The 16,201-nt window shown below is 40.9% G+C and overlaps 1 protein-coding gene across 6 annotated transcripts in view; it reads right to left on the reverse strand.

Annotated features, from left to right (window-relative positions):
• The window catches only part of LOC130918706 (capping protein, Arp2/3 and myosin-I linker protein 3-like), a 109,092-nt gene that overhangs the window by 82,224 nt on the left and 10,667 nt on the right, over positions 1-16,201 (reverse strand). For all 6 annotated transcript variants that reach the window (XR_009063814.1, XR_009063816.1, XR_009063815.1 and 3 more), the window contains exons 3-12: positions 9,200-9,250; positions 9,078-9,137; positions 7,422-7,543; positions 6,089-6,183; positions 4,784-4,854; positions 4,549-4,622; positions 2,779-2,854; positions 2,607-2,695; positions 980-1,074; positions 416-502 (exon numbers count right to left, since the gene is read on the reverse strand). Coding sequence is in view for 3 of the 6 variants with exons in the window: in XM_057840650.1 (XP_057696633.1) it covers positions 416-502; positions 980-1,074; positions 2,607-2,695; positions 2,779-2,854; positions 4,549-4,622; positions 4,784-4,854; positions 6,089-6,183; positions 7,422-7,543; positions 9,078-9,137; positions 9,200-9,250 (820 nt within the window). In the remaining 3 variants the exon portion in view is untranslated. The remainder of the gene's footprint in view (positions 1-415; positions 503-979; positions 1,075-2,606; positions 2,696-2,778; positions 2,855-4,548; positions 4,623-4,783; positions 4,855-6,088; positions 6,184-7,421; positions 7,544-9,077; positions 9,138-9,199; positions 9,251-16,201) is intronic.

Raw genomic sequence — 16,201 nt, forward strand, 5'->3', positions numbered from 1 at the left:
CTCAACAATAATTAAATAGTTTCATTTCAATTGAATGGCCTTGTTCATTTTTTTCTGGTATGCCTAGCTTGGAGGAGTGAAACAGACAGATGTACCGGTACTCACTGTGCATGGAGATGTAAATCACTCTTCGTAAAGGATAACGAGTGTATGACTGGGATTACTATCATATTGTTCTCCTTGCTTTATTTTAACCAACTGTCCAAAAACTTATATCTCGAAAAAGTAATAAATCAACTTGTATCTCAAGGCACCAATGAACAAAAAGTAGAAAAAGTGACATTTTATGCAGCAATTCCGTTATACAGACATTCACTACTGATCCTAATCCTATCCTCATCCGCTGTAGCTTCCTGCATGTGCAAATTAACTCATTTCCACTTTGACCGGTCAGACTATGAGAACAATCACCAACCTTTGGAGGTGAGAGAAGTCTTGGAGAGGTTGAGATGTCGCAGACCCTTGCTGAGACGACACATCTGCTGGATTAGGTTGGCGACGCCTGCGAAGGGGAAGTAAAGAAAATACCATATAGTATTTAAAATCAGACTACATTTATGCAATAACAGTAATAAGGACAGTTTCTGAAAGAGCACACATCCGAGATGTTCTGAATAGTGAACCACGAATATGTGGATGATTATTGTACTCTTCTAATGTTGCTCCCTGTTCAGCCAGACACTCTCACATTAGCACTCACAGTCACAGTCACACGCTGCTGGCCAAGGCATCCATGCGTGATGGCAGTCAGTTCATCAGGAGCAATTATCGCTTGAGCGTCTTGCAAACGGACACTTAGACACGGTCCCTAGAGCCTCCAGACACATGCCAGACCCTTAAAATGAAGTTCCAGTTGAGAAACCTGTATCGCTTTTCTCACTAGACTTTGGTGCAAATGTAAAAATGATTAAACTGAGACCATGTTTGTGGGTCCTATGATAGTGTAATGGCTTCTTTACTGCTGGTTTGGTCACTCTACCTTGGTTGTCCAGAGAGTTGTGGGCCAGGTTGAGTGAGTGGATGACAGCGGCGGGATTCTCTGAGAGAGCGACCGACATCTTCTGTGGGAAGTCTCTGAACAATAAAGTACATTGTATATCCGTCATAAAGAGGGTTGTTCATCAGTAAATTAAGTACAGTATATAGTATATACAATACAGAATTATTTTCTATAGTCAATCACTCAATTAATCAGTCAGTCAATCGAACTAACTTTAACAGTAGCTAGCCACTGAGCCAATCTAAGATTGGGTTAGGAAATATTTATCTGAGAGGAGACAATTTGTTAAACTAGGGGATTTTTGTTCTTCTCACCTGGAAATTGTGTGTGGGATACCACAAGGGTCGGTGTTGGGGCCTAAATTGTTTATTTTATATATTAATGATATATGCAATGTGTCTAAGTTATTGAAATTGGTTCTTTTTACCGATGCCATAAATATTTTTTTTGTTCAGGAGAGGATTTAAAGAAATTACAGGGAGATATTGTGAAGGAAATGGGTAAATTGAAAATTTGGTTTGATTATAATAAATTATCATTAAACTTAATAAAAACAAAATTCATGTTGTTTGGTAATAATAAAAGTAATTCAAAGGCATTGAGAGAGTTTCTGAAATAAAATTTGTTGGAGTAGTTATTGACGAAAAAAATCAATTGGAAACCACATATTAAATATTTGCAAAATAAAATATCAGGGAGTATTTCAGTAATAAATAAAGCAAAATTGTTTTTAGATTTTGATTCTCTTTGCATTTTATACTGTTGTTTAGTTCGTCCTTATTTAACTTACTGTGTGGAAGTCTGGGGAAATAATTATAAAATCTCATTGCAATATCTAACTATTCAAAAAGGGTATACATATTATTCATAAGAAAGGATATATGGACCATACTCATTCACTTTTTTTTTTGATTCAAAGATGATAAAATTTGCTGATTTGGTTCATTACCAAACAGTACAAATTATGTTCAAGGCAAAAAAAATAATAAATTGCCTGGTAATATTCAATGACTGTTTAATTTAGAAGAAGTGCATTACTATAATCCAAGAAGGACATTTAATTTCAAAAGGATTAGGAACAGAACAACAATGAGAGGTTTCAGTAAATCAGTTTGTGGAGTAAGGATGTGGAATGCTCTGAATGTAGACTTAAAAGAATGTCAAAATATTTATCAATTTAAGAGAATGTTTAAACAGTCAATAATTCAGTGTTACATGTGTGAACCTGTGTAATGATGGTTTTTGAAGCTTTTATCTTTTGTGTTTATTTACTTCTTGATTTATTTTGTGATATTGATATGCATGTACAGCATGTACAGTTTTGAATGATATGGAGGTGACACTAATGTAAAAAAAAATTCATTGTATTTTGAATGTGTAGGGGTGGGGACCTTATAAGCTATGCTTCTTCTCACTTCTTTTCAGATGTTTTTTGTTATTATTTCAATTAATAATTGTGTAGATTATTTTGTCCTAAGACCTGAAATAAATAAATAAATCAAAGATTACATTAAAACACTTGCACTTGAGTTGAACCTCCTTTTGAAGGTCAACCGTGAAATTCAGCTCCTTTTTAAATTTAAAGTAGGTATGCTTTTTAGCTTACGATTTCAACCCAGCATTCTCCAGCGTGATCTCCTCCAAGCTGGATGATTTGCTGACCGTGTGCAGGACCTGCTCTGTCACCTCTGATCCCTGAACACAATTAAGCATATGAACACGTCAGCTTTCCACTAATGCCACAAAACAAAAACAGCTGCAAATTAATTTTCATTTACCAAGCGCAGGTCTTTGCAGTAGAGCTTAGTGAACCACGTGTTGTACGCTACCGACGCGACAATAACCGCCAGATCCCTATGGGGCATGAGTGTCACGCATAAGGTATTTTTGGAGGTAGCAATTTTTTGATTATGTATGTACTAGTATGTACAGTGGGGCAAACAAGTATTTAGTCAACCACTAATTGTGCAAGTTCTGCCACTTGAAAATATTAGAAAGGCCTGTAATTGTCAACATGGGTAAACCTCAACCATGAGAGACAGAATGTGGAAAAAAAACCTAGAAAATCACATTGTTTGATTTTTAAAGATTTTATTTGCAAATCATGGTGGAAAATAAGTATTTTGTCAATACCAAAAGTTCTTCCAATACTTTGTTATGTACCCTTTGTTGGCAATAACGGAGGCCAAACGTTTTCTGTAACTCTTCACAAGCTTTTCACACACTGTTGCTGGTATTTTGGCCCATTCCTCCATGCAGATCTCCTCTAGAACAATGATGTTTTGGTGCTGTCGTTGGGCAACACGGACTTTCAACTCCCTCCACAGATTTTCTATGGGGTTGAGATCTAGAGACTGGCTAGGCCACTCCAGGACCTTGAAATGCTTCTTACGAAGCCACTCCTTTGTTGCCCTGGCTATGTGATTGGGCTCATTGTCATGCTGAAAGACCCAGCCACGTCTCATCTTCAATGCCCTTGCTGATGGAAGCAGATTGTCACTCAAGATCTCTCGATACATGGCCCCATTCATTCTTTCCTTTACACAGAACAGTCGTCCTGGTCCCTTTGCAGAAAAGCAGTCCCAAAGAATGATGTTTCCACCCCCATGCTTCACAGTGGGTATGGTGTTCTTCGGATGCAATTCAGTATTCTTTCTGTTCCAAACACGAGAACCTGTGTTTCTACCAAAAAGTTCTGTTTTGGTTTGATCTGACCATAATACATTCTCCCAGTCCTCTTCTGGATCATCCAAATGCTCCCTAGCGAACCGCAGACGCGCTTGGACGTGTACTGGCTTCAGCAGGGGGACACGTCTGGCAGTGCAGGATTTGAGTCCCTGGTGGCGCATTGCGTTACTGATAATAGCCTTTGTTACTGTGGTTCCAGCTCTCTGTAGGTCATTCACTAGGTCCCCCCGTGTGGTTCTGGGATTTTTGCTCACCGTTCTTTTTATCATTTTGACGCCACAGGGTGAGATCTTGCATGGAGCCCCAGATCGAGGGAGATTATCAGTGGTCTTGTATGTCTTCCATTTTCTAATATTTGCTCCCACAGTTGATTTCTTTACACCAAGCATTTTACCTATTGCAGATTCAGTCTTCCCAGCCTGGTGCAGGTCTACAATTTTCTCTCTGGTGTCCTTCGACAGCTATTTTGGTCTTGGCCATAGTGGAGTTTGGAGTGTGACTGACTGAGATTGTGGACAGGTGTCTTTTATACCGATAATGAGTTAAAACAGGTGCCATTAATACAGGTAACGAGTGGGGCCTCGTTAGACCTCGTTAGACCTCTTTGACAGCCAGAAATCTTGCTTGTTTGTAGGTGACCAAATACTTATCTTCAACTCTAATTTGGAAATAAATTCTTTAAAAATCAAACAATGTGATTTTCATTTTTTTTCCCCCACATTCTGTCTCTCATGGTTGAGGTTTACCCATGTTGACAATTACAGGCCTCTCTAATCTTTTGAAGTAGGAGAACTTGCACAATTGGTGGTTGACTAAATGCTTATTTGCCCCACTGTACAGTATGTGTGTTTCCACCTTACCTGCTTTCCAAGTGGCTGAAATCTAGCAGGTTAAACTCACGATTGTCCTGGGAGTGGTAAATGGTGTCCACGTCCTAGAGAAGGGTGACATTATCCTTCAAGATTCATAAATTTTAGCCCAGCAAGTTCAAAGTTAATTTGAAGATTTAAAACCAACTCTGGTCCATTGTACCGCCACTTCATATTTATCCGACAGCCTATTGGCATCGTGAAATGTTCCAAAGCACTTACTTACCCACTGCACTTCCTCCTTGCAGCTGATGCCATTATAGTCGCACAGCGCGGCATAGGTTTCTGAAAAGCCTCCTGAGGATGGGAACAGACGTCAGTGAGGCTTTCTGTTTTTGTGTGTGTATGTGTGAAGAACATCTGTGAGACTAATTGTGTTCAAGATGACTTCCTCTTACATAGGGTGACCGTATTTGGAATTTCAAAACAAGGTTTAGGTAGTTCTATGTGTTTGTGTATGTCTCTCTAGCTCTAGCTAGGTAACTATCAAGATGTTTAGATAGCGAACTACAGTTGGCATACAGGCTATATCTAAAATATAGCCTACCTTATATTTATTATCCATTCAAATCAATTCATCAATCAATCATTTTGGTTCTTACAAGGGATGAACGATACTGGAAAAAACTGACATTGCAATTTTGGGGGTTTGCGATATGTACTGTGACATTAAAACGAGAGGAATTTTCACCAGACTTGAATAGCTCTGTTTGAGAAGACTTTGGTTGACTCACTATACCCACATTGTATTCATTATGATGTCGCGATCCGATCACATGATCGAAAATCGGGCCGATTTTTCAGAAGATCGGAATTGGGTGAAAAGGGTAAAGTTTTTAATTAAAAATAAATATTTATGTTTTTCTGCTTCATGCTCATACAGCCTCCCACCCTCCCTCCTGAAAAGCAGTGCGACCAAATTGTTTGTCCATGTCACCAGTGCAGCTGGCGTTTGGACTTAAAGTTAACGATGATTGACAGGTTTGAAGCTTGGATCTGGCCACAGATGCCTCGGCAGCTCTACGATCAAAGGCACAAATGTGTTAATCATCATTAAGCTTGGTACACAGTCTAAAGTGTGTTGTGGCAACTCATTCATTTTGTAAGTGAGAGGCTGTTCTCGGCAGCGTGAGCGTCAAAGCAAAAAAAAAAAATCTTTTCAGTATTGGATCGGGACTCTGTATCAGCTGGTTCTCAAAATCAGGTGACTTGGACTCGGGTGCAAAAATATGCAATCGGGACTGCCCTAGTATTCATATAATACCGTTTAATCCAAGCTAATGGGGTTTATCTGTGAATGATGATGATTGGTGTATATAAAAGGGATCCAGGCAGCCGTGTCTCTGCACAATTGCTGCTTTTATGAAGAAAAACAAACACTCACATTTAAAAAAAAAACAATCGCAAGTCCTGCGATGGGACTATTGCGCATGCGCACATTGCGATGGAGATGTTTAAATGATATATTGTGAAGGCCTAATTCTTACCCCAACTATCATGTCAATAGATGAACATAGATTATTTCCTTTACCGCACGCCCGCTGGGTTTCCACTGACGTCTCTGAGCTGGGGGAATACTTTCTGCTGCCATCGGAGAGATCACTGTCCGAGTGACAGATAGACGGGCTGCAAATGCAAAACAGAAACAAATGGTGTGAAGGTGTAGACCACAGGGCGATCTGCTTAACTCAGAGGTCAGCAACCCAAAAATTTTGAAAGAGCCATATTGGACCAAAAACAACTTGGCTAAAAATGCATAATGAGCCTGAATGATTTAATGTTTATTTTCCCTGCAATGCATCCAACACACCACGTGACTACTCTGTTGTATGATGCCAACTCAAGTTTAACTTCATTACAATATTAATGAATTGTTTCATTGCTTTTATGAAATCAAAGAAATGCAATAAAGACATGCGATTTTTGATGTCATTTTTATTTAGACGTTTCAAAAAAACAACAAAATGGAACGTGCATACCATGCCCCTTATCTAGGCATGTCTTTGATTTTCTTTATTATCTTGGTTTTGTTTTTGAAGTCTGCAAATAGGTGTTCTGATATGTTGATGAATGTCTCCTTCATGTACTCGCCATCTGTGAAAGGTTTTCCACGGTTTTCCACGGTTTATTATCTCCCGGGTTGCAACAAAACTCGCAGCAGTAGTAGTTTAGCAATGCAATCCACTTCCTGAATCTATTTTTGCATTCCTCTAAGTTCTTCAGAAGTAATGAAATCACACTTTTTCTCTTACTCCCAACTGGGTGCTTGGTTTCAAATGTGTCATGCCTTCCCTGGAAAAGTTTTTTTCAACATTACTCTTTTTGTTACTTGACAACTTGTCGCCAGAGTGTAAACATTCAGGCAATCCTTCCGCCTTGGCAGTGAATGCAAATGATTTGGTCCGAGAAACATAGAATCCTCTGTTCTCCCCAGTTATTTTTCACTTTTTACCTTTCGGATCCATGGCCCATAACACAGCCGCAGGTTTGTTTATAATCGCCACTTGACAGGCATCCCGCCCTGCTGATAGAAACGTGTGTCGCAGGCTATAACGCAAATCTTCCTTGAGAGAAATGTTGAAATTTTAATATTTATTGTACACATTTTTACTGCATTGGAAAACGTTAAAAAATGTTGTGTCATTTTTGTCCTCCTACAGAAACCATTTTCCTTTTTCCATTTTCAAAACATTTTTGAAAAGGCTCCAAGGAGCCACTAGGGCCAATAGGGCAGCGCTAAAAAGCCACATGTGGCCCTCAAAACACGGGTTGCCGACCCCCGGCTTAACTCATCGTCCATTCCCTTTTATGGTACGTCTTTTGTGGTCTGTGACAAGCAGTATCTTGCACATTTATAGACTTACGCAAACACAGAGTTGCTGAATATCCGCGACAGTGCGTAGTTGATGTGGCTGACGACATGGTTGAGGTGATCACGTGACTCAAACCTCAGGCAACAGGTGGACTTGTCAGTGTCGATAATGACCTGAGAATTAAAAAACTTGGTTAGGCATTTAAAAAGAGATGCAATTAGTGACATAAATTTAATTGAGTGACAAACTTGTTCCCAAAATGTACTAAGATTGCAAGTCATGGAATAGGTAGGTAATAACTGTTGTATTCAGAAAAATGTTTGATATACAGTGTTGTCTGTCAGTGTAATCTGATTACTTTCTTTCAGTAATGAGTAATCTAATGCGTTCATTTTTCCAAACCAATAATCTGATTAAAGTTGTGGTAGTAGAATTGTAGTGTCTGTGCGTTACTATTTTGTTATTGCCTCATAATATATATAGAATGAAGAATAATATAGTCATATACGAAGAGCATTTTGAATAGAAAATGCTAGAAAGGTCCCCGCCACGTGTTCGTTTCCATGGTATCCGCTCACAGTTACTTGTTACCTGTTTTGGTTTCGAGTCACATGTGCTAAGTGTTTTTGGATTGAGAAAGGCGCGGGGTGCACATTCGAGCAGAGTGCAGCCACCTGTTGCGATGTGTGAGGGAAAATGGATCTGTGTATGTCTGTGTGTATCTGGACCACCTACAAGCGTGGCCGTTTTGTAGCTTTGCCGTCGCAACGACGGGTAGTTATCGTTCCAAGATGGCAAGCATTATTTACATCATATTCGTGTTGCACATTTATGCCATGAGATGACGTGTATGTTTATTATCTTTGGGATGTGTTGTAAGTCAAACTGAGTGAAAAGTGCTTAGTTGCCACCACGCTTTGTAGACAAATTGATCGCGCATGTGTACGGTGTACTTCCGGGTTGTGCACGCGCATCCGTGCCTGCCCCCACCATTGTATTTATTGCACTGTGCAATTTATTTGTGCGTTGTTGATTATTGTGCAGTAAATTTGCATTGTTTTACATTGGCACCGATATGCTATTAACCCTAAACCCTAACACGAAATTCAGAATTTTTGACATTAGGCATAATCTGGGTTTAATTCGTCGGTGGAGGTGATTTCAACAAATTCCATGCGGTTTGTCAGTTATTTGTTAGTTTCAGGGCGCCGCTAAGCCAGCGAGTCAATGGTGGTTGAAATCAACTTCATTGACTAATTAAACCTCCGCGAACTTGAAGATTAAGTCTTATGTGAAAAATTATGAATTTCCCTTTAAATTCAATTATCGGAAAGTCAATTCCATGCGATTACATTTTTCTGTTGTCAAGCTTATGTTGAGGTGGCAAAGGGAAAAAAATGGGTGAAAAAGTGGCTGATAAATTACTTTTAAAGTAACTTAGTTACTTTTAAAGTTACTTTGACAATAAAATAATCAGTAAAGTAACTAGATTACTTTTTTTAGGCATAATCAGTAATTAAATTACTTTTTCAAGTAATCAGTGACAACACTTGATATACAGCTTCTGATTTGGAATGCTAAGCAAATGTTGCTGTGATCAACAGACCTGAGGACCATTTTCCACCAGGTGTTCACATTGGAAATATGTTATCTTTACAAAAGAATTTTTGTTTTTCCGAATTGGATTAACTTTGTGTCAAAACTAACCTGGTGATCCGGGTGTGAATTCAAAGCTCGGATTTCCAAGAAGTTAAAAGTGGATTCAACCTGTTATCAAACCTTTCATTAGAAAAGATTGCTATTTTCTCTGAAAATGTAAATCTGGCTACCTTGGCAGGAATCTTGGGCGCTAGAAAGTAGAGACGCCATGTCGCCAGCACCTGAAGTGGAAAAAAAACATACTGATGCACTGTTTTGAAGTTTCCTGCTGAATCATGCCACCCAGGGTGAAAACAGTCTCGGGAGTTTTAATGGTTATGATGAATCGGAAACTAAGATCTTTACAATAATACAAGACAGTAGGATGAGTTTCCTACCCTGCTTTCTTTCCGTCTTCTCGTATTGATCTGACTAAAAGCCCCTCAATGCTGGAAAGATGACTTCATATATTTGAGCAGGGAAAAATGGTTTGACTGAGATTCTCACAAAAGATGTATCATTAGTGATATGTCTTGCAGGAACAAATGTCAAAGTGGCTCATATATCTGCACAAAGTGGCCTTGTGTTTGACAGGCCACACCAACCTTTCTACCACACTGACATTAGCGCTAAGGGAAAGATATCATTAGTTCAACTCTAGCTTCTATAGAATATCAAGTCACACGACTTATAATACAAAGGAACAGGCTTTATTTGCTCCGTGACCATGCTTGACTTTGAAAGCATTTGTATCTGATCTCGCTAGACAAATACAAATACTGCACTTCTTTGGTGCCAAAAAATCCAGACTGTGCTAACAGTCAGGTTGTATGTCAAACATTTCTTCACTTCCCAGCAGTCTCAAGCACAGAACATTGAAAGTGTAACACAAATCCATTCTCATTCATGAGTGACAACTCAGAAGTCAGGTAGCAGCTCGTGGACAGCCAAAGAGGTTAGTTTTTGGCAGGTTGATGCTCTCAACCAGCAGCAAAGAGTACTGCCCTCTGCTACCCTTGCATGCATCTTCTGCACCGTCGCTCCCGATCATTTACTTCATACACTCTAAAGGCCCAGCTAAAACACTCCCTCGAGACCAAATACTCTCCCTGAGTTCCCTCCATTACCATTAAGAAACAGGAACTTTTTGCTTTAATACAATGGTTAACTTAACTGACATTGACGGTGATAGACAAACCAGATCTCCTTAAAAATAAACTGGTTTTATTAAGGCTAAACGATATTGGAAATTTTTTTTCTATACAGTGCTACCTCGACATACGAAGTTAATCCGTTCCAGGATTCCAGTTTTTAAGTCGAAATGGTCATATGTCGAGGAGGATTTTCCCATAAGAATACAGTAAAATTCCATTAATTCATTCCACATCCTGAAAACTTGCACTAAATCCTTAATAAAATACTGCTGGTACAAATGGCAGTTACACATAGCAAAACAAATAAACTATAAATAAAAATTGGAATATTAATACAGTATAATAACAATTAACAATTCCTATAATAATTAGGGCTGTCAAATTTATCGCTTTAACGGGCGGTAATAAATTTTTTCAAATTAATCATGTTAAAATATTTGACACAATTAACGCATGCACGGAATGACCCGTTCATGGGTTGCCTCAAACAGTTTACAATGAAGCCGTTTTAGCACATTGAGAGCGAAAAGCCGAGTGGACACAGGTGTTCTTTGGACTGCGCCTTTTATTGGCTTAAGCTTTGGCAACTCTTTCACAACAAATATAAGTAATGTGGCGAACGACGTGGGGAGGGATGAAAGGAGACGATCTTTTTCTTGACATGCTTAATTGAAGACAACGCAGAACATACTGTATACCATTTGCAGCCACAACTAAGTCATGGTTGCCCAACTTCCTATCATGCATTTGGGCAGAGCAGGAGACTATTTTTCTTAAACCGCTTAATTTAACACGATGCAGAACATACTGTATACCATTTGCAGCCACCACTGACAGTCATGGTTGCCCAACTCCCATCATGCATTTGGGCGGAACAGTTAAGTCGCTACAGTATCATTTAGTGAAAGTACAACAAAGATAATATTCCTATGGCTAAAAAAAAACACTGTTCACAAAAAGAAAAGCGGTCAATGCACAGAGAACTGTCATTCCCAATCAAAATAGCCATGCAAAAATACTTATAAAACTTACTCAGACTTTGCCTTGGCTAGATCTCTATTTAATTTAAAACTCGCCATTAAGACACTGGAAGAACGGCAGGGAGCCCATATGACGTCCCGCTCGGTGACGTCAACAATGGTGAGCAATTAGTTTATTTTTTGATTGAAATTTTACATTTTTTTATTAAAACGAAAACATTAAGAGGGGTTTTTATATAAAATTACTATAACTTGTACTCTAATTTATCTTTTAAGTACTACAAGTCTTTCTATCAGTGGATCCCTTTAACAGAAAGAAAGTTAATAATGTTAATGCCATCTGGTGGATTTATTGTTATAATAAACAAATACAGTACTTATGTACAGTATGTTGAATGTTTATGTCCGTTTTGTGCCTTATCTTTCCATTCCAAAAATAATTTACAGAAAAATATGGCATATTTTAGAGATTGTTTGAATTGCGATTAATTACGATTAATTAATTTTTAAGCTGTGATTAACTCGATTAAAAATTTAATCGTTTGACAGCCAATAATAATGGAACGAATTGGATTCTAATGGGACGGATGTGTTTTGCATGCTGTACCTGAACGCATCATGTGGCTGACGTGGCAGTGAGATAGAGAGTGCGGTAGAGATTTTATTTTCTCTTTTAATATTTTGTTGCTGGCGTCAACTGCGGCGGACAGTAGGCGTGTTGTGTTGCACAAGTTCTGAAATAAAGGATAAAAACTTGACAAAGCTGGCGATTTTCTTTGGCGATGTTACAGTAATAATAATTGTAGACATTCTTTGGCCGTATTGTTGAGCCAATTCACGGATGCGCACCCCATGCTCATATTTTTCCATCATTTCCATCTTCATTTCAATGGTAAGAGTCACCTTTTTCCTTTCATCACCACCTGCACTAACCTTCTTGGAACCTGTGTTGATTTCTCTCACAAGAAAATCCGCCGTGCGTCACTTTGCGACACTGTCATAAATCGCCGTATTTCAAGCATGTCGTCGGATGTAGAAACAAATGGCGAGTCAAATTTTAGATCGGATGTCGAAAAGATGGAATGTCGAAGCGATCGTATGCCGAGGTACCATTGTAATACTGTTTAATCCAGGCAAAGGGGGTTTATCTGTGAATGATGAAGATTGCTGTATATAAAAGAGATACATGTCCCGGCACACTTGCTGCTTTTATGAAACAAATCAAAAGTTTAAAGTGCCCGTTTAAAATTTTCCCGCACCAGGGAGAGGCATGTGAGCCTTTTTGGGGTTTCAAAAGGTTCCCATTCACAGGTGGATATTGGCCAAAGCAAGCCCTACAACTGTGGGACCACTGGACTTACGAGGAAGTAAGTAAACATCATGATTTGTATGATGTCAAATACTGGGATCATTTTAATACGTAGGTGGCTTGCATTTTGTGGCTGACATGCTCCTTGTTGACCCGGCCAACGACACCGGCGGCTTGTTGCACATCCCCCCGCCGGGAGAGCACTATACTCGGTTTATTGCCCTCTTCGTGTGCCTGGTTTTCTGTCAAATTTCCCACCCGATCATAAATTGCAAATTTGTGTTAAAAATAGCTGGGAATACAGCAATTACAAAGTAAAGTCGACAAACTTTCTTTAAATAAATGACTATTTACTTACGTTTCATCATGGATGGGCAGGTAGAAAAGATCTCCTAAGACACATTCTGTTTCTCATGTTAGCTGGACAACAACTGCACGCTGCTCTTTGTTTATGTCGTCGCTGTGTAGTAAAGCATTATTTTTCATTATATTCGTGTTGACCATGTGGCAGCTCCGCGTTTCTCCGACATCGGCTGGTTTGTCCGGCGGTACTCTCCAGCTGCTTCCCCGACGAGCTCTCCTGTCCGTAGTAGCAGGGGAACGAGCCGTAACTTGCTCTCTGCCAGGCGGGGTGCCGATCGGCGAAGACAATCGACAACCCCATGGCAGTGTGAAATGATCCGGGCTAGTTTTGTGTGATTTTTCGCTTCAAAAGCGAAAATAAGACTGAGACATCACTCGGTTCGGGTTAGCATGTCGGTTAGCTGTCACGCCTCTTGGTTTGTTTACATTCTCCATAGCCGGTGGGCAGGGAAATGTCAAAAGCCTGACTAACTACGGCGGCATAATATAGCGTTCGGGAGGTGCGACTGTAAAGGTGAAGTCAATATCGTACTGATTAAATGCATTTTTATTTTTTCATATTCCATTTAGCACAAGACTGTTATTTGTCATTACCATAAAAATAGTTCGATAAAAAGAATGTCCTTGAAAAATATTGGAGTAGAGAGACTGAAACAATGACATTTTGCGGCACTCTTCGTCGCATTTTCCTCGTTATGAATAATTCCCCCTCAATGGGCTGCATACTATATCAGATGAACCCATTCTCCCGCTGACGTCATCCACCTGTTGGGGACGCTAGAGCCCTATAATGGTAGGCGTGGCTAGACAGCGGATTAAAACACTAATTTCTCGTCATCTGCGCTTTGCCAAATTGTTGTATATAGTCGAATTGTCTCAAAATTCTAATTCGCATTATAATGCTATTTAAGATTTTTTTTATCCTGTCGTATGCACTTTAAGTGTTCCAAAAAAAAATAATAATAATCGCACATCCTGCGATAGGACTATTGCACATGCGTACATGGCGATGTCGATATTCAAACGATATATTGTGCACACCTAGTATTTATATTGACCACACAGTTACTTGCCATATTACCACATACAATACTGAAACTAAGGAAACATAGCAATAACCTTCCTATTGTCATAACTGCTTTAACGTTATTTCATAAATTAATGAAACAACTCTGCAATTCAACTCATTCTCTGCCACTGATGGTCACTCACGGCAACAGACGTCCAATCTAAGATACTAAAAGTTAGTCAATCTTTCCAAGTGGAAAAAATGCCAAGTTTTGCTCTTGCATTTAGAGAGAGGATTGGGTGAAATTTGATGACTCGCCATACAAATACAGAACACAAAACACTCAACAAGGTCAGAGTTATATGTGTCACAAAATGCCATATCAATCGAAGGGCATGCTCATCACAATGCAGTTTTAAATTCCTCTTTGCCATTTTCAAGTGTTTTATTCAAACGAATTTTACCAAATTAAAACTTGTAGAAAAATTTCTAGTTTTTGTCATTTCGTCTTAGAGGAGGATGACATTGAAGTTTGATTGCTCACGATACAAGGGCTTCCCTTAGTAACACACAATTTGGCAGGTATGAGTCAATTCACTAATTAGCCTAATACAGTGGGGCAGACAAGTATTTAGTCAACCACCAATTGTGCAAGTTCTCCTACTTGAAAAGATTAGAGAGGCCTGTAATTGTCAACATGGGTAAACCTTAACCATAAGAGACAGAATGTGGAAAAAAAAAAAAAGAAAATCACATTGTTTGATTTTTAAAGATATTATTTGCAAATCATGGTGGAAAATAAGTATTTGGTCAATACCAAAAGTTAATCTCAATACTTTGTTATGTACCCTTTGTTGGCAATAACGGAGGCCAAACGTTTTCTGTAACTCTTCACTCTTCGCTTGGTGTTAAGAAATCAATGTGGGAGCAATTATTAGAAAATGGAAGACATACAAGACCACTGATAATCTCCCTCGATCTGGGGCTCCATGCAAGATCTCACCCCGTGGCGTCAAAATGATAAGGACGGTGAGCAAAAATCCCAGAACCACACGGGGGGACCTAATGAATGACCTACATAGAGCTGGGACCACAGTAACAAAGGCTACAATCAATAACACAATGCGCCGCCAGGGACTCAGATCCTGCACTGCCAGACGTGTCCCCCTGCTAAAGCCAGTACACGTCCAGGCCCGTCTGCGGTTTGCTAGATAGCATTTGGATGATCTAGAAGAGGACTGGGAGAATGTGTTATGGTCAGATGAAACCAAAATAGAACTTTTTGGTAGAAACACAGGTTCTCGTTTTTGGAGGAGGAAGAATACTCAATTGAACCATACCCACTGTGAAGCATAGGGGTGGAAACATCATGCTTTGGGACTGCTTTTCTGCAAAGGGACCAGAACGACTGATCTGTGTAAAGGAAAGAATGAATGGGGCCATGTATCGAGATATTTTGAGTGAAAATCTCCCTCCATCAGCAAAGGCATTGAAGATGAGACGTGATAATACACTTCACTGGTCCTTGGCATACATCTAATGGTGTTTGATAAACCTCTTCTTCTATCAGCTTTACAGGTGGAGTTTGTTGGCGTCCTGCCCTGGGCCGTCACGCCGCCGGTCTTGGCCCCCGGGATTTTCGGCCGGGGCTTGTCTGGTTGCGTCTGGCTGTGCGGGGGGTCCCGTCGGGCGCGCGGGTGCCGGTCCGGGGCCGCGGCCCTTCCCCGGCTGGCCGGGGTGGGGTGGAGTTGGGGTGGGGGCCGGGGGGTGTATGCGGCAGCCATGGTTCCCTCCCAGGTCCGCCCGACCGGAGCCGCGTCTCCCTGTACCGGGTGCCGGGGAGGTGCCCTCTGGTGCCATACCGCGCGCCCCTCTTGGCCCGGGGGTGGGTTGTGGGGGGTGCGCTTCCCTCCCCTTGGTCTGTTTCCGGCCCTGTCCGCCTCCCTGGGCCGCGGCGGCCGCGGCTGCCCCCCGGCCGGCGGGGTCGTTGGCGGGGCCTCTTGGGGCCCGCGGGGCCTAGGGTGAGGCTTGCTGTCCCTTGCCGGTGGGGTGGACGCCCCCTGGTCACCGGCGCTTGGTGTGGCGCCTGCTCGGGGTGCGGGGTGGGTGCTCTGTGGTGGGAGGGGGGTGGGCGGTCGCGGAGGCGCCGTGGGTGGTCTGGGGCGGGGATTGATCGGGGCCCTGACGCTTCTTCCGCCCTGGGGCCGGTGGTTCTGGTGGACGGGGCCACGCCCGCGGGAGCCTGCCTCTTAACTCACGCACTTCTCACTTCGGCACTGTAAATATTTTTCACCCTGGCACTTACATGCTCATACATTTCTCCGGGGAGAGTTGGGACGGGGCTTTACAGTCCCAGCCCGACTCCCCCCTGTTTTTAA

This window comes from Corythoichthys intestinalis, chromosome 7 (genome assembly GCF_030265065.1).
Source record: "Corythoichthys intestinalis isolate RoL2023-P3 chromosome 7, ASM3026506v1, whole genome shotgun sequence".
NCBI classification, from domain to species: Eukaryota; Metazoa; Chordata; class Actinopteri; order Syngnathiformes; family Syngnathidae; genus Corythoichthys; species Corythoichthys intestinalis.